This window comes from Schistocerca cancellata, chromosome 7, assembly GCF_023864275.1.
Source record: "Schistocerca cancellata isolate TAMUIC-IGC-003103 chromosome 7, iqSchCanc2.1, whole genome shotgun sequence".
Lineage (NCBI taxonomy): Eukaryota > Metazoa > Arthropoda > Insecta > Orthoptera > Acrididae > Schistocerca > Schistocerca cancellata.
The window spans coordinates 176,458,517-176,484,955 of NC_064632.1; the positions used below are offsets into that span (position 1 = coordinate 176,458,517).

The window sequence follows — 26,439 nt, forward strand, 5'->3', positions numbered from 1 at the left end:
ATTAACTCCAATTTATCTTGGTAGACTTTTAACTACAGAGTTTGTTGTATTTTTTATTCTGTCATACTCTATTATCATCTTGTATTGGCCTTGCTGTCTTTTATCAATTAGTTAGTTACATGTTCTGTAGATAATTTGAACAACTATTTTTTCAGAATTATGTGGGATGATTCAGTTTACAGGATATGTAAACATAATTAGTTTTAACATTGAGGAATATATTATTCTTTTAGTCCTACTACAATTGAAAACTAGGTATTTTTTACAGGCTAGTAGTTTTTAAAGAATTTAGTTTGTGGAATATGAGGAGTTGTCCAAGAGAAATGATTTCAGATTAGATTTAAAACTTGATTTTCTACCTGTAAGGCATTTTTTGTTATTGGGCAAATGATCAAAAATTTTTCTTGCAGTGTATTGAACTCCTTTCTGAGCTGTTTACAACATTGAGAGTGGGTAATATAGATAATTTTTCCTCTGGTGTTTTAGTTATAGACATCACTATTTTTCTCAAATTGTGATGGACTATTTATAACATATTTTGTTAGCGAATATATGTATTGTGATGGTGCAGTCAAAATGACTTAACTTCTTGAAGAGGTACATGTATGAAGATCACGGGTGTACACCATGTATTAGTCTTACTGCTCAGTTTCATGCACTCAGCACTTTAAAGTGATGAGTTAAAGGAAAAAGCAAGATTTATTATATAACACTAGTATCACACGCAAAAAAGTATTAACTCCATTTTTATTTTTCAATATATTCTGCAAAATTTTTTCCATTCTGTTTTCGAAGTGTGATTGAAACCAACTGTGTATAATGCCATTGATTCCCTAGAATAAGAGTTTTTTGAAGAGAGTAACATGATCTACACAATCAAAAGCTTTGGAAACATCACAGAAAATACCAGCTTGTGATATTCTGTTATTTAAGGCTTATACTATTTCAGAAAGAAGGTATAAATAGCATTCTCAGTCGAGCAAACCTAGAACCCAAACTGTGATAAGCTAAGTAAATTCTATATAATTAAATGTGAGAGAGCTCTTGTGTACATTACTTTTTTGAATATATAGGAAATGATTTCATTAAGGAAACTAGACACTACATGTTTCTTGACACTTTTCTTATCAAGAGGTTTAACAATTGCATATTTTAATGCATCTGGAAAATATCACATTGCACATTACTTACTGAAGTTGGAACAACATTTCAGAATTGTGTTTAAAATTCTGTCAAACTGTACGAGTTTTTGTTATTTTAGAATTTTTCTGTATCTAATAGCCTAATGTTTTGTGGAATGATCTTCAGTTGAACCATTTAATCCTATGTTTGCTGCTACATTTAGAAAGTATTTGTTATAAATATTTGCTACTTGTGAATTGTCAGTCATATCATTGTCATTTAGTTTAATTGTTGTGGTATCTTGTACACTGACTGATTGTCCTGTCTCGTATTTGACAGTATCCCATATATTTTTAATCTTATTATCTGTATTATTAATTTCTGCCAGGATGTGCATACTTCTGGACATTTTAATGACTTTCCTTGAAATATTAAAATATCTTTTGTAGTATGCAAGTATTATCAACTCTTGACTTATTCAGGCCTTAACATAAATTTTCCTCTTATTCCTACATTAGATTTCAATTCCCTTAGCTATCCATGGCTTAATTTTTTAATGGATTTTTGATAACTTTTTAGGAAAGGTACTTCCAAATATATACACAAATTTACTAATCAGCTTCTGTAACTCTTTTAAACGTCATCCACATCCTCATCAGAATGTGAGCACATTGTTGCAGGAATACTGAAATAGCAGATCTTGGGACAATAGATTGCAGAATAGTGTCTGCTAAATTTGATTTTCAGTGGATAAGCATCTGGACCAGGTGAGGTGTCTGTCTGATTCGGTAGTGAGTATGCAAAACAACTTGCTTCCCTTCTAGTAACAGTTTATTGTAGATTGCTGGAGTGACAAAGGATGTCAAACATTTCCTATTTTCAAGAATAATCACCAGACAGATGAGCAGCAGAGGTCCTGCAAACCTAAGCACCTTCTGATCATCAGTTAGACCTGGATCACTACAGATATTGGCAAGCAGATCGGTGCCATGCACATCAATTCCCGGAAGGCATCCGGTACAGTGCTGCACTGTCAGTTGGTGAACAAAGTATGACATTACAGAGTATTGTATCAAATATGTGACTGTATTTAGGACTCCATAGTGGGTAGAACTCCAACAAGTTTTTCTTAATGGGCCAAAAGAGAGATAAAGTTAGAAACAATAACAACCATAAAACATCTACAGGTACTGTTTGGGTGATTGGAAGTGGAATGAGCACATAAAAACAGCAGGAGAAGCAGATGCCTTACTGAATTTAATGGGAAGAATCTTAAGGAAATATACCCATCCACAGAAGTTGTGGCTCACAAGACGCTAGTTTGATTCTTGAGTATTGCTCCTCAATCTTGGACCTTTATCAGACAGGATTAATAGACGAGAAGATGTAACAGAGAGTTGCACCATTCATCATGGGGTTGTTTAGTTAGTGAAAGAGTGTTACAGAGGTGCTCATCAGATACCAGCTACAAATGCTACAAGAGATATTTTATGCATCACGAATATGTTTACTATCAAAATTGCAACAGCATATATTTGGAGAAGAATCAGATGACATATCACTTGGTGCCACATGTCTGGCAATGTGACCACAATGGAGATTTGATGTGTTGTAATTATTATTACTACTGCTGCTACTACTATTACTGGCCGTGCTGTTCCATTGACAATACCTGAAATCTTGGGGCATTATACAAATTTTCTTCCTGTTAAGTTTTTATCTAGGAGAATATATGTCCTGATTTTAATTTTACCAGTTCTTCATTTTATTTTTATATGTTTCTGATAATCCTGCCTGTTTTGTTTTGAGAAAGCCTTCAAATGTCTTGTGACCAGTTTATTCGGGCTTCCACAGATTGTCACATAACTACAGTCAGTAGCATAAATTTTCAAGCATTTGTGATAATAAGTGGTCTTTCAATTGTCTGATGTTTCATTTATGCCAATAACCAGCTTAATCAAATATTAGTGCCATACGCTCTGTTATTTTACATTAGGAGACTACAGCTGCTTCTAATGAACAAAATTATTTTGGTACAGTGTCAATTTGTTATTCTGTGTTGTGCTTAAATCTGAGCATTTATGCTGCCCCAGGGTTTTGGTGTAGCAGTGACAGCATAATTTGGTGTAGCAGTGACAGCATAATTTAACTTATTTGTAGTCTTCCTGTGAAAGATGTTTGCAAGTTGATAGTCTCTCCACATTAAATAACTGTTAATTTCAGTGAGAACTTGCTTGTGACTGAAATGGGTGAATACATGTTCATTCATGGCAGAATTTTCGGTCGGCATAGCTGCAAATTTATTTCTTGTTAACACATTATTCCAGTGTATATTAGTCCATATGTACTGACAGTGTTACTAAAAACTAATAAGGTACACCCACAGACCTTTGCTGTTTGCAATGCAGTAGATCTTGCTAACTTTGTAGGTTGTGAGCAGATTGTTGTTCTTAATGTCAGTGTGAAATTCAGGATGATGTGTGGAAAATTGGTTCATAGGGCTCCAGATATAAGCAGATATAATCTAATGCATAAGTAGGTGAAACTGTCCAGGTATGTAGTATTATTGGGAATAAGCCACTGTAGTGTGAAACATACCTTCTGTAATTTGCCTCGGCAGTACAATCATACACAAGGTTTTTGTGTGTGATTGTTTTCCTATGCGCCACATAGGCTCTCTATTACTCTCAACTGTGGTAAATATAAATATATCAAACCCACACTAAAAGGAGGCCGTATGAGATGTGTTCAAAACCTTAGGTGACTTTGTATGTTTATGGAAAAATATTTATTTATTCGTCAATATTCGTGTTGTCCCCTTCAGAGTAATCCCCCTCAGATACAATACAATGCTTCTTCTGATCCTCGAAGCACTTCTCATAAGTACTTTTTGGTACAGCCTTGAGTGCTTTCAGCAATGCATTTTTTATTTCCTCAATCGTTAAAATCTTCGTTCTTTTATAGCTCCCTTCAGTTTGGGAACAGGAAATTGTTGCAGGCGGCCAAATCTCGTGAATATGGTGGCTGAGGCATGATTGTTGTTATTTTTGGACAAAAAATCTCTCTCGAGCAATGACGAATGAGCAGATGCATTATCATGATTCAAAAGCCATGAATTATTTTTCCACAATTCCGGTCGTTTTTTGCATATTGCTTCTCGTAAATGGTAAATAACATAAAGGTAGTACTCCTTATTGACTGTACGACCTTGCAAAAATTCATGATGCACTATGCGACTGTAATAATAATAATAATAATAATAATAATAATAATAATAGTAATTTGGTGCAAATTCTTTGCTCCATTTTTATAATAATCGAAAATCATCAAGCACACTAAAACACATCTAACTTTTCTATTTGTCAAAAACAAACGAAGTATGCTGTACACTTGGGACTGTGTACGTATGTTTAGAACATGTGTACCAACTATAAAAAACAATAAAAAACAATAAAAAAAAAAGATCGTTAATTCTATGTACGTTTCCTGCGCAATTTGAAAAGTCTCCTTACTTTTTGAACAGCCCTCATACATCACATTTTTGACAAAGTTGAGTTTTCACTAGAATGAAGTGGTACACCACATGAGACAGGCTACCATAGCAACAGATGCCTTTTTCTCTGTTTACAAGTTGGTCAACTGGGGAGAATATTGTATATCAGTGAAAAGGGCAGAGGTGGCTGAAATTAAGTTTCACATTAAGGGATATTGTATCATTAAAAGCATGTCTTAAATTTTTACATCTAGCAGAGCCAGTCCTGGGGAGAAAAAAAAGAAAGCTACATTGGAAGTGGACATACAAGAACATTGTATATCATTATAATGTAAACATTTACACTAAAGTAATGTAGGGCCTGGCTGATTTGTGCAGAGCAACAACTGGACAATGATACTTTTGAACAAGTGCCTTCTTTTGCACTATTATTGATACATTTTACTTGAAATGCAAATGTTAGAAATTAATTTCCATTCAGTAATGTCTTATGTAATTATGTTCTGGTGTAACTCACCTTTAAGAAAAATGTGCTGTAACAATATTAATTGGTACTCACCCATGATGATCTTGTAGACATCTGTTTAATGAGTTGGTCATTCTGACTGCTGCTTCACAATATATATATTCCCTCATGAAGTTCATTGTAAATAACCCACTACAGATCAACAGGAACAACAATGTACTTTGTTACAATACCAGAAGGAAAAATGAACAATATAGGAAAAGACAGATTGCTACTTACTGTAAAGAAGACACATTAAGCTGCAAACAGCCATAATTGAAAAATACTTACATAGAGCTTTTGGAAACAGCCTTCATCAGTAAGGAAAAATGACATTCATTACTCCACAGTAAGATTTTCTTTAGCACGAAAAGGGGTGCACAATGCTGCATCAAAAATTTTTGACTACTTTTCCAGTGATATAAAATGTCTGACAGTCAGCAAAGTAAAATTTGAAAACAAACTGAGACAGTTTCTCCTTGACAACTCCTATTCAGTAGAAGAATTTCTACTATAATGTGGAAAAGGTAGTGGGTAGGAATTATTAACATCTGTGTATCTTTTTTTTTCTTTTTGGGAAAAGACCTTAAAAATGTTGAATAGATACAAATTAATTTACAATATGAAAGTAAAAATATTCATTCCACCTCATTACGATCTATCATGCAAAATGATTCATGGAACATGTAACTAATGAACTACAAGTTAATGTACAATACAAATGTGAAATGAGTCATTCCGTGTCATTATGATTTAATGTGCAAATGATCCATGAAACATGCAAGTAACTAACTAACTTCTTTTCAGTATGGCAACTATCAGGATCTGTAATGTCAACTGTCTGATTTAATTGATGGTAACACTGAGTTTTTAGTTAAACTAGGGAATTAATTGTCTTTTTTAAAGTCAGTGTTTCATAATCTCTTTCATATCTTAATTTTAGTGTGAATCATATTGCCTATACACATACCTATTATAAAATATTGAAGTAGTAACTGTCTTTTTGTGCCTGTTTTAAAATGTACAGAGATGGCATTCCAAAATGTAATTGTTCATGTTTCTGTGTAAATGTTTATGTAGGAGAGTGAATGATAGAACATGACTATCACTGGATGTCCTCAGCAGTGCCTTAAGAAAACTTTAACTGTACTTATTGCATCACGTTTTAGTACAGTGATGACAATGTCTCTAGATTTGGGTACAATCTGTGGCCTATATGATGACTATGGAAACAGTACCATACTAGACCCAACCTTACAAAGCAGTCTGGCTTTCAGATCAACCACTGAGCTTATGACCCCCTGCACTTTAACACATTTTACTGTTGTTGAAAACAATGGACTTGTTTGAACTCTTAACAAAACCTAAATATGTACACCAGAACCCATTGCCTTAAGATATGCTGTTATTTGCACCTTCTCATTTTGTTGCCATCATGGTCCTATTTTCAAGACTTTTGATGCATTGTACTGTTCCCTAAGTAAATTATTTTTTAGCAGTTTTAGTAACATTACTTTCTGGACCAGCATTGTACAGTTTACTTGCTGAAGTGTCTGCTGTAAAAGGTGCGGTGAAGCTTGAAAAATGGCACATACTGATTTTCTTTATCCTTTGAACTATTGAATAGCTGTAGGATTGTTTGAAGTATAGCCTTTCTCTTAATAAGCTTATCGATTTTCCAACTTGGTGCTTTCAAATACTTCCTGATCATAGGTATTAAAGTCTAATGCTTTCGGTATGGCAAATCAACACCCATAAAGCTACACAGTATTGAGATCTTACTCAACTAGAAAAATGTTGGAAGTATTTCTACCATGGGCATCTTAGTTCATAATGATAATATTATGAGAAGGAAAGGTGCTACTCACCATATAGTGGAGATGCCGTGTCGCAGATAGGCACAACAAAAACTCTCACAATTAAAGCTTTCGGCCATTGGCTGTCGCCTACAATAGACACACATACGCATGAGTTCGCGCACGCGCAACTTTCCTTCTCATAATGTTGTTACATTCCATCCTGCATTTTCCATTGTTTGATTGGTTTATAGTGAATGTTTTCATTATTATGTGCAGAGACAGGACAAAATTTGAGCAAGTGTATATATGTCAGTAGAAGAGGTTGCCTTTTTTGTGCCTAGAATTGATTTTAGACTTTTGAATGTGAGAAAAATATTGAGGAAACACAATTCACCTAACCTCTGTGGCAACCAACACTGCACTAACTACCACCATTACCCATCTGTGTTGCAATCAGCTGTTAAACTTAATCATAGAATAAAGGCTTTCACGACCGCATGCCATAGCTGCTGGTAAAGCTTTCAGGAGTCAGCAAGACTCAGCGGAACAACACTTCTGAGGATGTCCAGTGCAGTCCTGGACGAATTTCAGGAACAGAAGAGTTTCTTGGACCACGACTTCGCATCCCGAAAGATTTACCAGCAGCTATATCAAAGATAATGCTAATCATCTGGCATTTTCAGTTTATACACACAGTGTTCCAGGGAGGGGTGGATTCTATATTGTTGGTGTGTTGTCAGTGTGTTGTTCGGAACATACTGGAGACCCGAGCCTCTTTTTAGCATTCACTATGATGCCTGTCTAACGATGTTTATATTTTTAAAAAGAAAGATGATGAGACTTACCAAACAAAAGCGCTGGCAGGTCGATAGACACACAAACAAACACAAACATACACACAAAATTCTAGCTTTCGCAACCAACGGTTGCCTCGTCAGGAAAGAGGGAAGGAGAAGGAAAGACAAAAGGATATGGGTTTTAAGGGAGAGGGTAAGGAGTCATTCCAATCCCGGGAGCGGAAAGACTTACCTTACGGGGAAAAAAGGACAGGTATACACTCGCGCACACACACACATATCCATCCGCATATACACAGACACAAGCAGATATTTGTAAAGGCAAAGAGTTTACAAATGTCTGCTTGTGTCTGTGTATATGCGGATGGATATGTGTGTGTGTGCGAGTGTATACCTGTCCTTTTTTCCCCTAAGGTAAGTCTTTCCGCTCCCGGGATTGGAATGACTCCTTACCCTCTCCCTTAAAACCCATATCCTTTTGTCTTTCCTTCTCCTTCCCTCTTTCCTGACGAGGCAACCGTTGGTTGCGAAAGCTAGAATTTTGTGTGTATGTTTGTGTTTGTTTGTGTGTCTATCGACCTGCCAGCGCTTTTGTTTGGTAAGTCTCATCATCTTTCTTTTTAAATATATTTTTCCCACGTGGAATGTTTCCCTCTATTATATTCAGATGTTTATATTTTCATTGACATACTGTTGTTAATTATTATTTAAATTGGATGTCTTTTAGTAATGACCACACTGCTGTATTTTTTGTAGTTGTGGAGATACTGAAGGAACAGCTCAGTCAGTCTGCCAGTACTGAAGATGAAAATCGTTACCTCTGGCTCTGCAAGCTGGTAATGGACAGTTCTGTAGCAGAAAGCTGCTCCCACCATATAATGCCACCACATCGTAAAACAAAGGTAATGGATTGCTGGAAGCATTTGAAATTTCAAGTATATGACTTTGTTGTTTGTAGCTCACTGTTAGGTCTCTTAGCTAGCAGTTGTTCTGTTACTTTATTTTATAGTGTGCTTTCAAAGTTAATCACTGTCAGTCAAGAAAATTATAATTTGTTACATAATAACAACTACATGCTTCATAGATAAGTTTCATAATACAGGGAACTTCAGTTTTCCATTCTCTGATTTTATGTTTTTTATGATTCTACTCCATAAATTCATAGCCCCTGTTGTGAAAAACGCGTAAGCTCAATGTTAAAAATTCCCTGATTTTACATTTCTTCCTAGTAAGGTTTACCTTGATTCTAAGTTCTTACTCAACATCTCGCTGACTTTGTCCCATTTTCTTCCTACTGACATTTGAAGTGACTGAATGAGTTATAAGTGGCTCATACCATAGATGGTGGTGGACTTGAGGGAATATTTTAGGCTGTTGTGGAGAGGAGAGATTTGAAAAAGGAAATGCTGATGTAATCCATGATTGGTGTTGCCAAGCAACTTGAACATTAAGCTTCACCGTGCAGTTATGATACAACTACTACTAGGTTGCAGTGGTAATGGAAAAATAAGACAGTTGATGCAAACTGTTCCGTACTGATCCAATACGTGACGAGGGGGCCCAGTCACCACCTTTTCTTGTGCCACTTATAACTCAGTCTCATCTTTTTGCATGTATTTCTGATGAACTGTATTCAGCAACAATATCAGTCATCAACATTTAAATTTTAATATGCTCAGCCGTAATCGAGGAAAGATTGCCCATTTCCGGCTAGTGAACTCTTATTGGCTGGTGACTTGTTAAGTCACCCAGTAGCCAGCAAAGCCACCACACCACACTAACACACGTGAAACAATTAAAATCGCTCAAAAGAGGAAAGGCCGCTAAACCTGATGGGATGCCAGTTCGATTTTACACAGAGTACGTGAAGGAACTTGCCCCCCTTCTTGCAGTGATGTACTGTAGGTCTCTAGAAGAGCATAGCATTCCAGAGTATTGGAAAAGGGCACAGCTCATCCTCGTTTTCAAGAAGGGATGTCAAACAGATGTGCAGAACTACAGACCTATATCTCTAACGTCGACCAGTTGTAGAATTTTGTAACACGTATTATGTTAGAGTATAGTGACTTTTCTGGAGACTAGAAACCTACTCTGTAGGAATCAGCATGGGTTTCGAAAAAGACGATCGTGTGAAACCCAGCTCGCTCTATTCGTCCACGAGACCTCAGAGGGCCATAGACACGGGTTCCCAGGTAGATGCCGTGTTTCTTTTGACTTCCGCAAGGTGTTCGATACAGTTCCCCACAGTCGTTTAATGAACAAAGTAAGAGCATATGGACTATCAGACCAATTGTGCGATTGGATTGAAGAGTTCCTAGATAACAGAATGCAGCATGTTGTTCTCAATGGAGAGAAGTCTTCCGAAGTAAGAGTGATTTCAGGTGTGCTGCAGGGGAGTGTCATAGGACTGTTGCTATTCACAATATACATAAATGACCTTGTGGATGACATCGGAAGTTCACTGAGGCTTTCTGCAGATGATGCTGTGGTGTATCGAGAGGTTGTAACAATGGAAAATTGTACTGAAATGCAGGAGGATCTGCAGCGAATTGACACATGATGCAGGGAATGCAATTGAATCTCAATGTAGACAAGTGTAATGTGCTACGAATACATAGAAAGGAAGATCTTTTGTCATTTAGCTACAATATAGCAGGTCAGCAACTGGAAACAGTTAATTCCATAAATTATCTGGGAGTAGGCATTAGGAGTGGTTTAAAATGGAATGATCATATAAAGTTGATCGTCAGTAAAGCAGATGCCAGACTGAGATTCATTGGAAGAATCCTAAGGAAATGCAATCCGAAAACAAAGGAAGTAGGTTACAGTACATTCGTTCGCCCACTGCTTGAATATTGCTCACCAGTGTGGGATCCGTACCAGATAGGGTTGATAGAAGAGATAGAGAAGATCCAACAGAGAGCAGCGCGCTTCATTACAGGATCATTTAGAAATCGTGAAAGTGTTACAGAGATGAGAGATAAACTCCAGTGGGAGACCCTGCAGGAGAGACGCTCAGTAGCTCGGTACGGGCTTTTGTTGAAGTTTCGAGAACATACCTTCACCAAGGAGTCAAGCAGTATATTGCTCACTCCTACATATATCTCATGAAGAGACCATGAGGATAAAATCAGAGACATTAGAGCCCACACAGAGGCACACCGACAATCTTTCTTTCCACAAACAATAAGAGACTGGAATAGAAGGGAGAACCGATAGAGGTACTCAAAATACCCTTCGGCACACACTGTCAGGTGGCTTGCAGAGTATGGATGTAGATGTAGATGTAGATGTAGGAAATGAGCTCTTCTATTGGGTGTGGGGAGAGGGGGAGTGGCCGTTCAGCGATGGGAGTGCTGGTATGGGTGAAACCATTTTGTGAAGTGATGAAAATACACTTTTTGTGCAAATGATATACTATGACAGAGATTTCACATAGAAATAGAAAAAGGGTTTTGCGATAGCATATTTTGGAAAGACTTTAGTGTTCTAATCTAAATGTGGCACAGTTGCGACAACTACATACACTATGCACGTATGCATTTTCCACTGCACACACACCACACACTGTAGATCGTAAAGACTAGCAGCAATGATAGAGGACATGAAGCGAAACTGTAGCACCTGAGCTTTCAAATTTACATTTTATGCAATGTACAGAAAGTCACTGAGCCAAATTCTAATAAGCTTTTAACATTGATTGGGGAAGGAAACTAATTTTTTCATGTCTCTGTTTCTCTCATCAGGCGCAGAAGAACACTTTAACGGAGGTGGGCATATGAAGTGCAGCTCATAAGTGTAGTCATTTTCATGAGAAATGTTAGTACTGATGATAGGCATGGTTTCTATACATAGGCAACATTGATGGTGAAATGGTGTGCAAAGAAAAGGGGCAAGCGAAAGCTATTAAATATACTGCGTAGATTGCTGAAAAGCAGGCTAGGTGCCAATGAATCACTTAAAATGTGAACAAAATATCAAACGATGAAAAAGGGCGAGCAGTTCTTGTACATGGTAAATTGTCCACTGAAAGAATGTGTAAAAAATATACAATAACTAATAAGACATCATGGAGTTTGAGTGATGTGCCCTTCCTTGTTGGCTTTCTCTGCACTACTTGGTTGGTGGTAAACTATTTTTTATGGCTGAGTGCTAGATAGTGTAAGTCATTTCTCTTTCTAGTATTATATTTATGAATATTACTAGGTGCACCCCACAGTATTACCTGCAGTTAGTTATTTATAAATTATAAAGAAGTGTTAGTGCTGAAAGTAACCATCCATGTGTAGGTGCCATCACAATAGTTAGCTCTTGAAGGTAATCAGGCATGAGTCACTTACTGTGCAGTTAACTGCACAACATTTGAAAAAAATTGAGATGATGGGGGAAACTGATAGAATAAACATCGCTCACAACTCAACTTGTGCAATACAAATTCTCAACATTAATCCCTCTGGGCTATCGAGACCCTAGAAGCAAACGGAACCTACAAAAAAAATTACAAATCATTCAAATCCAAACAGAAAAGCGAAGTTGATGTTTAAGAAACCTAATAATATCACAATGCAGTAGATTTCCAAAACATTCTATGTTCTGCAAAATATTTTCATGTGAATACATTACATTGCTATACAGTGTAGTGATGATTTTATCCTACAGGAGTATTTCTGCTGTCCTAGATTTATGTACATCCTTATTTCATTTGTCAAAACAGTTAAAAACTAATCTTACACTAAATTTAACACATTTATTTTATAGTACACTTTCATATATGACTTTTTAGTCATGTTACCCATCCCATGGTAACAGTAGTCGCACTGAACATCCCATGGGAACAGTGATTATTCTTTTTATTCCCCCCCTCCAAAATATCGGAATGGAAGGTAGGCAGTGTGTCAAATTGAGGAAATAGTTTATTTCCATTAAAAAGTTCATCCAAATAAGTCCAGCCGCTTCTTCATGAAGGATGAACAAACAAAGTAACTTGACAAATAAAGAAAATGAACAGTTTCTAGTTCAGTGCAGTGCAAATTTGATAATATTTATACATGCAAGAATGTCTTCTGGCCTAATGTGTGTGCCTGTTACAAACGGATGTGCTGACATACTGTAATTGAATCCAGCCTCACTAAAACCATACAAGATTCTACGTGTAAGTGCATGATGATTCTTTGTCATACGCATTTAAATGACACCGTCCTTGTGAGTCTGCAAGCATCTCAGGACTATAAGATACACCTGATGCTCATTGGCTAAAACACAACAGGCTTTATGGAAGTATGGATTAAAAGCCCTGCAGCCAGGCGACTAGCGCGAGTTTTGGTGTTCTCGTAAAGATAAGTTATTTTAGATTATAAAACATATAGATTAGTACTGATTACGTGGTAAATAAGTGTATTAGTGTGCCGTTTAAGTGTACCATTAAAGGTTTCATTTTTCTTTACGTAATATAGCAGAAAATGCGAAAAGACCGTACAGTCGTATTTTCTGTTTACGTTCTGCTGCAGCAAATCTATAGAATTTCGTTTAGTTGTTCCTCTCCAGCAATTTAACTTAGCGTAACTCTTCATTATTTAACTAGCATTTCCGGAAAGTAGCGTAAAGTTTAACTTGTTGTTTCAGAAACTTTGCTCTTTTGTTTTTGTTTACACACAGTTGCGTATAGGCCAAATTTGTGTAACCATATTTTCGTGTTTATCTGTAATTTAACTGACCTATTCTTAATAAACTATTACGTTTATCATGAGTGAAAAGTGCTTGACGTGCCGTAGAATTGTTAGGTTGGGGCTTTGGTGGGATGGGTGCTGTAGTTTTTTCCATGTGGGTGACTGTAGTGGCGTGGGAATAGGGGAAGTAAATGAGACTCATCAGTGGTTTTGTAGGATTTGTAGTAGAGATAGGAAGATACTGGAACAGGAGGGGAAAATTACCGCCCTTCAGGCTGAGTTAGACAAGGCCAGGGGAGATCTTGACAGGTTAAGGAGGGAGAAGGGTAAAGAGAGGTGGGAAGTGGCAACAGGCAACAGGAGGAACAGGCCTAGAACTTTGTCTGACAGCTTTATGGTGAATGTGGAAAATAGATTTGACCTGTTGCTTCAGTTAGAAGCTGGTGAGCCTCAAGCAGTTGCAGGTGTAGACAGGGCACAACAAACTTTCAGCAGCAAATTGAAAAGTAAGAATGTAGGGAAATCAATAAAGAGAAAGAAAGTGTTGTTGTTAGGTAGTTCCCATGGAAGAGGTGTTGGCCAACTTTTGCAGGATGAACTAGGATCAGAATACCAGGTCACCAATTTTTTTAAACCTAGTGCTGGTCTGGAGCAAGTGACAGAGGATTTAGGATCACTTTGCAAAGATTTCACTAAGGAAGACACCGTGGTTATAGTGGGTGGGGCAGGTAACAGTATTGACAGAGATCCTGGGTACAGTATAGAGTGTGACCTGGCGAAGATTGCATCAGCATCGAAGCATACTAGTGTTGAGTTTGTATCTGTTCTTGGGCGCCATGACCGACCTCATTTGAACTCTTCTGTCAAGAGAGTTAATTTGGAGCTGGAACGGCTGCTCATGTCGGGTGCGGGGTCTCACATTGGTGTGGTTCATGTTGATTCTCTCAGTAGGTGGGATTATACTAGGCATGGCCTTCACCTCAACAGGAAGGGGAAGGGTAAAATGGCTGTGGAAATAGCAGGAAAGTTAAAGGGGGGAGGCACTGTCATGAGTGGTAAAATACCAGTGGTTATAGGATTCAGAAGACCCTTTTTTAGGGTAGGGAGGACAGAAAGAAAGCAAATTTTAAGAGAGTTTAGAACTGAGACAAACCTTCAGTTTGAGAAAGAAATCAAAAAACATAATTCCACCTTATTACATCAGCATAAACAGCCATTGGCTAAGAATTTTCAACTGTCAGCAGATATTTTAACTCCACCCAATTTTAACTCAGTCAATATGAAATGTCAGCTATCTTTATTGCATCAAAATATTCGAGGACTGAGAAATAAAATTAATGAATTAACTATCTGCATAGATGAATTAGAGTCTTCAAACCCAGCTGACATAATCTGCCTCTCTGAACATCATGTGACCACTGGTATAGAACTTTTAAGTGTTACAGGGTTTAGGTTAGCATCTCACTTTTGTAGATCAGAAATGGAGAAAGGAGGAGTTGCCACATTCATCAGGAACTGTCATAAATTTAAGAACATAGACATTCATAAATTTTGCCTAGAACAGCATATGGAAGCATGTGCAACAGAATTAGATTTTCACAAAAAATCTTTCATAATATTAAGTGTATATCGAGCACCTGCAGGTAACTTTAATCTGTTTGTAAACCACCTTGAAGCTGTACTGGCCCATTTAACAACCAAAAACAAAGAAATAGTGGTTGCTGGTGATTTCAATGTAGATTTCCTTAAAGACTCTCCCAATAAGAACTTATTTGAGTTAGTAACACTATCATTCAACTTAATTCCCACAGTAAAGTTCCCCACTAGGATAGCCACTTGCTCACAAACAGCCATTGATAATATCTTTATAGAAAAGTCCAATGAACAAAATTATATTACAAAACCAATAGTCAATGGCCTCTCAGACCATGACATGCAGTTCCTTCTGTTAAATGTTAATACTGAACAGGATATAAAATCTGTTAAATCTGAGCTCAAGAGGGTAATCAGTAAGCCAAAAATTGATTATTTTAGGACACTCCTCAGAGACATTCACTGGACTGATGTTTACAGTGCTCATGGCATGAATGAAAAATATAACATTTTTGCTAATAAAGTGCTTACCTTATTCGAACACTGCTTTCCCCCAAAACTTACCAAGGTTAGAGCAAAGTCTACAAACAAGCCATGGATTACTCGAGGAATAGGGGTATCTTGTAAAACAAAAAGAAAACTGTATCTGTCAATCCGAAACATTTCCAATGTTGATGCTATAGCACATTATAAGAAATACTGCAAAATATTAAAGACTGTAATACGGATGTCAAAGCAAATATATTACAAGGAAAAGATAGTCATATCAGATAACAAAATAAAGACAATATGGGATATAGTGAAGGAGGAGACCGGTAGAACCAGACATGAAGAGGAACAAATAGCATTAAGAGTAAATGATACATTGGTGACAGATATGTATAGTGTTGCAGAACTTATTAACAAACATTTTATAACTGTTACTGAAAAGATGGGGTTGTCAGGTTCGGTAGATGCTGCTATGGATTACCTTAGACCAGACATTTCAAGTAACTTCCATAATATGAATTTGACCCTCACTACCCCAACAGAAATAATGTCTATCATAAAATCTTTAAAATCAAAAACATCTAGTGGGTATGATGAAATATCAGCAAAGTTAATTAAAGAATGTGATTCTGAGCTAAGTAACATATTAAGCTACCTGTGTAACCAGTCGTTTATCAGTGGAATATTTCCTGAACGGCTGAAATATGCTGAAGTTAAGCCACTGTTTAAGAAGGGAGATAAAGAAATAGCATCAAATTTCCGTCCAATTTCACTGTTGCCAGCATTCTCAAAAATTTTGGAAAAAGTAATGTACAGTCGTCTTTATAACCATCTTATCTCAAATAACATACTGTCAAAGTCACAGTTTGGATTTCTAAAAGGTTCTGATATTGAGAAGGCTATCTACACTTCCAGTGAAAATGTGCTTAATTCATTAGACAAAAAATTGCAGGCAACTGGTATATTTTGTGATCTGTCAAAGGCATTTGACTGTGTAAATCACAATATCCTTTTAAGTAAACTAGAATATTATAGCGTAACAGGAAATGCTGCAAAATGGTTCAAATCTTATATCTCTGGCAGGAAAGAAAGGGTGTTATTAGGAAAGAGACATGTATCAAGCTATCAGGCATCATCCAACTGGGAACTAATTACATGTGGGGTCCCACAAGGTTCCATTTTGGGGCCCTTACTTTTTCTTGTGTATATCAATGACCTTTCATCAGTAACATTACCAGATGCCAAGTTTGTTTTGTTTGCCGATGATACAAACATTGCAATAAATAGCAAATCAAGTGTAGTCTTAGAAAGATCAGCCAATAAAATATTTGTGGACATTAATCACTGGTTCCTAGCTAATTCTTTGTCACTAAACTTTGAAAAAACACACTACATGCAGTTCAGAACTTGTAAGGGGTGTCCCAAGAGTATATGTCTAACATACGATGACATGAAGAAGTGGACAGTGTTAAATTCTTGGGATTACAGCTTGATAATAAATTCAACTGGGAGGAGCACACCACAGAACTGCTGAAGCGTCTTAACAAATCTCTGTTTGCAATGCGAATTTTTTTAGACATAGGGGATATAAAAATGAAAAAGCTGGCATACTATGCTTACTTTCATTCCATATTTTTTGGGGTAATTCATCAAGCCAAGCTAAAGTTTTCCGGGCACAAAAACATGCAGTAAGAATTATATGTGGTGTGAACTCAAGAACATTCTGCAGAAGCCTGTTTAGGGAACTAGGGATACTAACTACAGCTTCCCAATATATTTATTCCTTAATGAAATTTGTCATTAAAAATATATCACTTTTTCAAACCAACAGCTCAATTCATGGAATCAATACTAGAAATAAGAATAATCTTCACAAGGATTTAAAGTCACTTAGTCTTGTACAAAAAGGTGTGTATTATTCAAGAACACACATTTTCAATAACTTGCCAGCAGCCATAAAAAGCTTAACAACCAATGAAATTCAGTTTAAGTGAAGCCTAAAGGATTTATTGGTGGCCAACTCCTTCTATTCCATTGATGAATTTCTTAGTAAAACCAACTGATTTGTATATAAGTACAACATAACTTCTGCACAATTTCAGTGCAGTAATGTGTTCACTGAAAATTTGTGTGTGTGTGTGTGTGTGTGTGTGTGTGTGTGTGTGTGTGTGTGTGTGTGCGTGTGCGTGTGCGTGTGTGCGTGTGTAAGTAAGTATAATCTAACTTCTGCACCATTTCAGTGCAGTAATGTGTTTATTGTAAATAAGTATTACAGTAGTTGTATTACATGTGTATTACCTTATAAATAAATAAAAAACTTTTTTATTTTAAATTCAGTGCATTAGTATTTGTAAAATGACTCTTAGTGTTCATTAAAAAGTGACGATCATTCCACTTGGGACCTGTGGAATGGTACATTAGCTTATTTGTTTTAGTTGTAAATATTTGTCATGTATTGTTGTTTTTCTGACGTGTTCCACATCCTGGAGGACCTCCTCATTACGGATCAATTGGAATGAAAGTAAATCTAATCTAATCTCCAATCTGAGGATTGTATAAGCATAGTATTCAGTGTGTTGAGTCATATTATTTAGGATGTATACAGCTCAAATGTCAAAGAGTAAGTAGCTTTTTCTAAGAGTAATTGTTGTTCCACATTTCGCATTTATTCATGAAATTAATAAATACCTTGTACTACACACTTTTAAAAGTAGCCTATGTGTTAATTCAGGGTATAAGGTAATTCTGGTCCTTTATTTCTTCCAAATCCATCCAGCCCTGTCAGCATGAAGGAGTAACAAATATACACATAAACTTATGCATTTATAATATACAGGGTGTCCCATTTATCTTGACCACCCTAAACAACTGTTTTTCCAGATGCAAATTACAAAATGTTTCAAGCAAACACTCTTTAGCCATCAGGGGGACACCAATCACCATGATTGGCTTTGTTGTAGCTTTGTTGTTTACAACAGTTTTTTTTTTTTTTTACAGCAGTACTACTTTTTTAAATGGCACTCTATATTTTTTATTTGGTAATTCATTTCCCCTCCTAAAGACCTGTTCGGAAATGTATCACAGTGTACCAATCACTGAAACACACAGTTTTTAATTACATAACACAACATTGACTTTGAGCCCAGGATCACAAACTCGTCCACTTGGCTGGAGTTGTCAGAAAACAAATGAAAACCAAGTAAAAACACAACACAAAATTGACTTGGACTCTGCTGTACCTTTGCCCAGGAGTAGAACATTCAAAGGTGCTCAAAGTGGTGACCCTGGACACCGATACACTGGTGCATTCATTGAATGAAAGAATTATTTACTGCTTCCAGTGTTGCTTGCCGAAGGGAATTACAAGCAAGCATGATACATTGCTGCATGTTCTCTGGAGTTGTTGGGCTATCACGATGGAGAACGTCTTTAATGCGTCCCCAAAGAAAAAAGTCTAGAGGATTTAAATCAGGAGACCTATCAGGCCAAGTAACTGTTCCTCCTCAACCAATCCACCTGGCAGGATACCTTCAGTTCAGAACACGATGTACACGCAAGGCATTAGGTGCTGGACATCTGTTGTGTTGATACCACATGAGCATTCTGGTTCTTAGCAGCACTTCATCCAGAAGTGGAGGAAGACTTTGTCTGAGGAAGTTGACATATGCTTTGCTGTTTAGACTACCATTGATGAAATAAGGACCAATAATTGTAGTACCAAGCATCCCACACCAGATGTTAACTCTCCATTAACACTGATGTTCCACCTATCTAAGCCATTGTGGGTTGTTGCTGGACCAATAATGCATGTTTCTTGTATTTACCTGTCCTTTTTTTGAGAAAGAACATTCATCGGTAAATAGAACATTGGGGAAGAAGTTTGGGTTGGCAAGGATTTGCTGCTGTGCCCATTGACAGAACTGTACATGATTCTGGAAATCATTCCCATGCAATTCTTGATGTAGGTGTACATAGTAAGTATGGAATCAGTGACATGTAAGAGCATGATGTACACTGGTTTTAGGAATGCCAATCTCGTGTTCAAGCTGTCATGTGCTCATATGTGGATTCATAGCAACGGAAGCAAGAGCTGTAACTTCGGCAGCTTGCGTTGTCATGGGTTGAAACTTCCCGTTTCCTGAGGCGTCGCAGCAAGATGAGAGAACTTCTGTCGGGAAGGTGGGTTCTTGTCAGGATATTGCTCTCTGTACAGTTCTGCTGCCTGCGTAGCATTTCGCCTACCTTCACCAACAACAATAAAAGAAACATTATGTTGATGCAGTTTGTTGGAAGGACAGCTTTTACTGTATGCCTACTCTACACAACAGTATTTAAAAGGATTAAACTAGTGTACCAGATGTACCCGTACATAAGAAAACAGTATTGCAATTACTGTTCTGCAAACTTACATTCCCCATAGATGAGTAGCATTTCTACCTTCTCTTCATTGGTGTACATTCTACTCACATAACTCTTCAACCGACGATGGTTGACAGAATGATGGATGTGCATTCTGCTTATGTTTACATTTGTCCTCTGTCAACATCAGCACGTGGATGTGTTCCATTACCCCAAATACCTGCACTAAGCGCTGGGAATGTCAATGTCAGTGTTGTGTTATGTAATTAATAATGTTGTGTTGCAGTGAATGGTACTCAGTGATACATTTTTGAATAGATCTTTTCGGAGAGGAAATGAATTACCGAATAAAAAATACAGGGTGCCATTTAAAAAAGGCATACTGCTGTTCATATCTATGTAAAAAACAAAGCTACAATGAAGGCAATCATGCTGGTTGATGTCCCTCTGATGGCTAAAGAACATTTGCTTGACACATTTTGTGATTTGCATCTGGACAAATAGTTATTTAGGGTGGTCAAGATAAATGGGACACTCTGTATAGGGGATAGTGTTGTTTGTACACTGTGATTGATTGTTGACAGAAAATGTCATGAGAGAGTAAATACACTGTCGGGTCTGTTTTCAGTGTGCCCAGCTGTTTAAAGAGCTGTCTGCCTGAGGTTTTGGCATGGACACCACCCATGTATTGTGCAACACTATTATGAGCTCCTGTGCAACAAACACTTTTTTCATCAGTGACAAGTTACCCCAGAGTACTTTTATTCATGTCTGTCAGCAGTATTGACAAGCAATTCTATGTCATAATTTTGTGTTTTATTTTTTATGCTACAAGTTACTACTAAATATTTGGCTGTGGACTAGGAACTGGGGAAAAAGAAATTAGTTTGCTTTTAAAATTAGGTATTTATCAATCGATAGGTCATAAATTTATGTGGCAGCATAACTGAGCTGTATCAGAGCCAACATAAACTTGAAGAGAAATGAAAGTTTTCTTTTAGAGAAGATGTGATACTCCAGGCAGTAGTAAATGAAAGTGGGTAAGTTATATTGATTGCTTGTATGAAAGCCTTGCGGAGCTAAAAAGAGGAAAAGTTCCTGATCCTAGATACAAGAGAAAACAGTAAATACAAGCTGCTACACAATTTCATCTTGAGGAACTCAGAAGTATGGGGATGTGCTGGAAAGTAACGCCTTGGATTTTTTATTCTCTTCTCAATATCAGTCATGTTACTCAGCCTATTTCCTGTGTTGATGGTGCAAGTTGCAACCCTCTGCCACTAGAATTGTAGCATCTAACATGGCAGTGTGTAACATAACTAGGTCTGTGCATTAGAAACAGCATGCTGTAATCGAGTTTTTAACCACAGAAAACATGCCTCCAGCTGAAAGCCAAAGAAGACTGAAAGCTGTATACAGTGATGATTGTGTTGACAACAGTAATGTGTGCTGTTGGGTTGTTCATCCCCTTAATGAAGGAAACGGTGGTCCTAACCTCTGTGTGTGTGACAGAGCTCAGAGTGTATGATCACGTGTGGAACCAACTGGACTCATTGGAATTGGGTCAGTGAATTCATCAGAGAAAATCATCAGGTAACACATTGCACAGTGGGTGTCGTGAATGCCCAAGGAGACTGGACATCTGTCAACAATTTCTTTTGTGTTTTAAGCATGAGGGTGATGGGTTCCTTAACAACATTGTGACAAGTGGTGAAACCTTGGTTCACCATTTTGAGCCAAAAACAAGAGAGCATAAGTGGAGTTGTGCCACAAAGAATCACTGATGCCAAAAAAGCTCAAGACCATGCAATCAGCAGACAGTCATGCTCTCAATGTTCTGGAATGTTCAGATGTGCTGAATTTGGAATTCATGCCTAAAGGCACACCATGAACTCTGCAAGGTACTGCAAGACTGCCAGAAAAGTGAAAACATGTATTCGAAGAGTTCGTAGAGCACCCTCTCCTTCAGGTTGACATTGCCATGCTATATACAAGCACTGCAACAGTGCAGTGCCTTAGGTTCATTGTCATCAATCATACTTCATAGATTTTCATCTGTTTCCAAAACTTGAGGAACTCGTTCGAGAACTTCACTTTGCTAATGATGAAGTAGTGTAAGTAGAGCTGAGGTTGTGACTCCATAAACAATGTCAAACATTCTACAGTGACAGTAGCCCAAACTTGCTTCTCAGTGGGAGAAATATGTTTCTCACCAGGATGACAACATTGAAAAATGAATGTGTAGACAGGGAAAATAAAGATGTAGACTGTTAATAATGTTTGTTTTATTTAAAAAGCTTAAAGTCTTACATACAAAATTTGGAGCATGCCCTCTTATTCTGAGCAAATGAAATGCCCAACTCATTAAATTCTTCCAACATTGTGTATATATTCTGTTGTATTTAAGCAGAAAACAGAAAAAAAATCTTTGAAGACAGCTAAAATTGTGTGGTAGATTCAAATAAAAATAAAATTAGCAATGAGAAATAATCTCTTAAGGAATGCTTGTGATATATCCATCTGATTTGGCACACAGGAAATTTTCACGTAGATTTGATAGAACTAGTTTGTTTAACAATATGTAAATCATCTGCCCCTGAGGAGTTTTAAGTACAAGCTACAATAAGTCACTTTGGAGAGAGACTATTATTTGTTGCATAAGAATAATTGGTGTCAAAAGAAAGTCTCTTCTCTAGTGCCAAAATAACAGCACTATTTGTAAGAAGGCCTAAGGCCTGAATGAAACAGACCATTTCCAAATTTAAAGTGTAGTAAACTGAGACCAAATGAAGTACAGTTCCAGAGGACAATCCAATAACAAGTCTGGTGCAGCACTAATGAGACAAAGGTCCAAATCCTTAAAAGTCCACTATCTGATCAGTGACACTGGCATCATTGTTGCTCGCAATGAACTGGCTCTCCTAGCCTGGGTGCTGGCTTGAATACAGCCTCAGGACCCAGGATACAGCTGGTCTTATTTTTGGTCACATGACCCATATAGGTAAGAGGCCTGTGGGACGAGCAACCTCTGACAGTATTTAGGTTGTCATCTGTTGGCCATATAGAATGCGGTCAACTCTGTGTGTCTATTTCAAGGAAGACAGCTGCCTGCATAGCTCAGCTGTAAGGAGGGTTGCTGGCAGAGTAAGTGTTGGCTCAGGATACAGCACTGTGTAGTTGCAGGGTGACCAGTATTTACAGTTTATTGGTCTACAACCCATGCCAAAGATTGCAATTGTTAGTAAATGCCTTGTTATCCACAGCAGAATCAGCTGTGTGCAGCAGTGGTGTTTGAGCTTCACTAATAGCCAGACAGGCTGAGACGAGCTTTGTGGTTCATTGTATTCCTCCTCCTCCTCCTCCATCTCAGATCAATGACTGCTGTACAGTGAGTTGGATAGTGAAAGTACTGTTATTATAGTTCCAACACTTAGTCACAGATGTTATTTTAATAAATTTTCTGTCGTCCATTCCCCATAAAGTTTCACAATACAGCCCAATAGACAGGGTGCTACATAGTACTGCTGAGACTTTTATACTGGATTTCTCAATGACGTGCCAATTTCCGATACAAGTGACTCAATTTTGCTACGCAGTACTCGATTTCTCATGTTATGTTCAAATTTTAATTGAATCATCACATTGGTATACTGTCATAGCTCTGCTACCGGACAGCACCACAGCTCACGGTGAAGTATTGCAAGCACAGGAAGCTGTGACACCGATTCACTGTGGCCCATTGTTTGTCATCAGTGATACGCATTACTTATTCTTTCGACAGCTGGGTGTTGTTTGACATCCAATTGTGCATACTTACTGTCGGTAGCTGACTGGACTCCATATGGGACAATAACTGATATAGACACACTGAGGTAAATAACAACACGTAAAAATTCTGTGTGTGTGGTGTGAAAGTGGCAATAGACGCTAAATAATGAAAAGTGTGAAGTTATCCACATGAGTGCTAAAAGGAATGCGCTATATTTTGGTAACACAATAAATCACACAAATCTTAAGGATGTGACTTCAACTAAAGTTATGAGTAACTTAAATTGGAATGCTCACATAGACAATGTTGTGGAGGAAGCAAACCAGAGAGTGTGATTAGTTGAAAGAAGACTTAGGATTTGTAACAGGTCTACTAAAGAGACTGGCTAAACTACACTTGTCTGTCCTCTTCTGGAGTATTGTTGTGCTGTGTGGAATCTGCATCAGGTAGTACGAGGTGCATTCAAGTTCTAAGGCCTCCGATTTTTTTTCTCCGGATTGGAAAGAGATAGAAACATGCACATTGTTTTAAAATGAGGCCGCGTTCATTCTCAATACGTCCCAGAGATGGCAGCACCGTACGGCAGATGGAATTTTACCGCCAGCGGCGAGAATGAGAACTGTTTTAAATACTTAAATTGGCAACATTTTCCTTACTTGAACAGCGTGCAATCATTCGTTTTCTGAATTTGCGTGGTGTTAAACCAATTGAAATTCGTCGACAGTTGAAGGAGACACGTGGTGGTGGAGTTATGGATGTGTCGAAAGTGTGTTCGTGGGTGCGACAGTTTAATGAAGGCAGAACATCGTGTGACAACAAACCGAAACAACCTCGGGCTCGCACAAGCCAGTCTGACGACATGATCGAGAAAGTGGAGAGAATTGTTTTGGGGGATCGCCGAATGACTGTTGAACAGATCGCCTCCAGAGTTGGCATTTCTGTGGGTTCTGTGCACACAATCCTGCATGACGACCTGAAAATGCGAAAAGTGTCATCCAGGTGGGTGCCACGAATGCTGACGGACGACCACATGGCTGCCCATGTGGCATGTTGCCAAGCAATGTTGACGTGCAACGACAGCATGAATGGGACTTTCTTTTCGTCGGTTGTGACAATGGATGAGACGTGGATGCCATTTTTCAATCCAGAAACAAAGCGCCAGTCAGCTCAATGGAAGCACACAGATTTACCACCACCAAAAAAATTTCGGGTAACCGCCAGTGCTGAAAAAATGATAGTGTCCATGTTCTGGGACAGCGAGGGCGTAATCCTTACCCATTGCATTCCAAAGGGCACTACGGTAACAGGTGCATCCTACGAAAATGTTTTGAAGAACAAATTCCTTCCTGCTCTGCAACAAAAATGTCCGGGAAGGGCTGCGCGTGTGCTGTTTCACCAAGACAACGCACCCGCATGTTGAGCTAACGTTACGCAACAGTTTCTTCGTGATAACAACTTTGAAGTGATTCCTCATGCTTCCTACTCACCTGACCTGGCTCTTAGTGACTTTTGGCTTTTTCCAACAATGAAAGACACTCTCCGTGGCCGCACATTCGCCAGCCATGCTGCTATTGCCTCAGCGATTTTCCAGTGGTCAAAACAGACTCCTAAAGAAGCCTTCGCCACTGCCATAGAATCATGGCGTCAGCGTTGTGAAAAATGTGTACATCTGCAGGGCGATTACGTCGAGAAGTAACGCCAGTTTCATCGATTTCGGGTGAATAGTTAATTAGAAAAAAAATCGGAGGCCTTAGAACTTGAATGCACCTCGTATTGATGGAGGGCATGAAAAAGTTCGAAGGAGGGCAGCTCATTTTGTATTATAGCAAAATAGAGGAGAGTGTGTCATGGACATGATACATGAATTGGGGTGTCAGTAATTAAAACAAAGACATTTTTCATTGTGGCAAGATCTTCTCATGTAATTTCAGTCTCTTTATTTTCTGAATATGAAAATGTTTTGTTGGCACCCACCTGCATAGGGAAAAAAAATAATCATAACGAAATAAGAGAAATCAGGGCTTGCATGTAAAGATTTAAGTGTTACTGAGTGGAACAGTTAAAGAATAGCCTAAAGATGGTTCGATGAATTGTGAATTGCAGCATAATCGTGTAGATATAGCTGGCACATACATTGATGACAGGCACGACCTGTGATTCATACAACCCCTGATCTTCTTGTCTTTTTTTCTGTTATTCCAATTTCCTTGTACTATTTTAAAAGTATGCACCTTCATATTTTCATGGCACCGTAACTGACCCATTAAATTTTGAGCATACAGCCATATAAACTCTGTTTCTTCTTCTAATATTTTAGCTGCATACTTTCTGGCCATCTTCAGAGTGAACTGACAGACAGACTGACTGTACGACACCGACTCTGTGCTTTTAAACCTGTGGACTGTGTCAATGTGCATGTGGCCACAGATACACACTGATTGGTGGCTAAGAAGTATGCTTAAATTGAATCTATGGTTATGCAGTCAGTCCATGTTGCGATATAAACATATCATTATGAGCTGTGATATAGTGAAGTTGTCGCAAGTTAATTGAAGAAAGCACAGAATTCTGTGATGTGTCCAGGATGAAACCACCATATGTGTTAAGTAAATTCTTTGCCAAACGAATTTCAACTGCTTCTTTCATCATGAAGTCCCAAAAGGATGACATTAACACTAGAATTTAGATATTTTATTACCACATAGGGTGACCGGTGCTGATGCAGTGCTCTGCCACAGCTGATATACTGAGCTGTAAGAGCCGGGTGTACCTATGGTGTTCCGTGCATCTTTCATGGATTGTACAAGTTGTCTGTCTGCTGTCCAAAAGGTCACACTTGGAGGTACC

The 26,439-nt window shown here is 37.9% G+C and overlaps 1 protein-coding gene across 1 annotated transcript in view; it reads left to right on the plus strand.

Moving 5' to 3' along the window:
* LOC126092689 (uncharacterized) overlaps positions 1 to 11,587 on the plus strand; it is a 134,002-nt gene extending 122,415 nt beyond the window's left edge. Inside the window, exons 12-13 of the mRNA XM_049908412.1 lie at positions 8,473 to 8,618; positions 11,463 to 11,587. Coding sequence (XP_049764369.1) covers positions 8,473 to 8,618; positions 11,463 to 11,498 — 182 coding nt within the window. The 3' untranslated portion in view covers positions 11,499 to 11,587. The remainder of the gene's footprint in view (positions 1 to 8,472; positions 8,619 to 11,462) is intronic.
* The last annotated feature ends 14,852 nt before the right edge of the window (positions 11,588 to 26,439 follow it).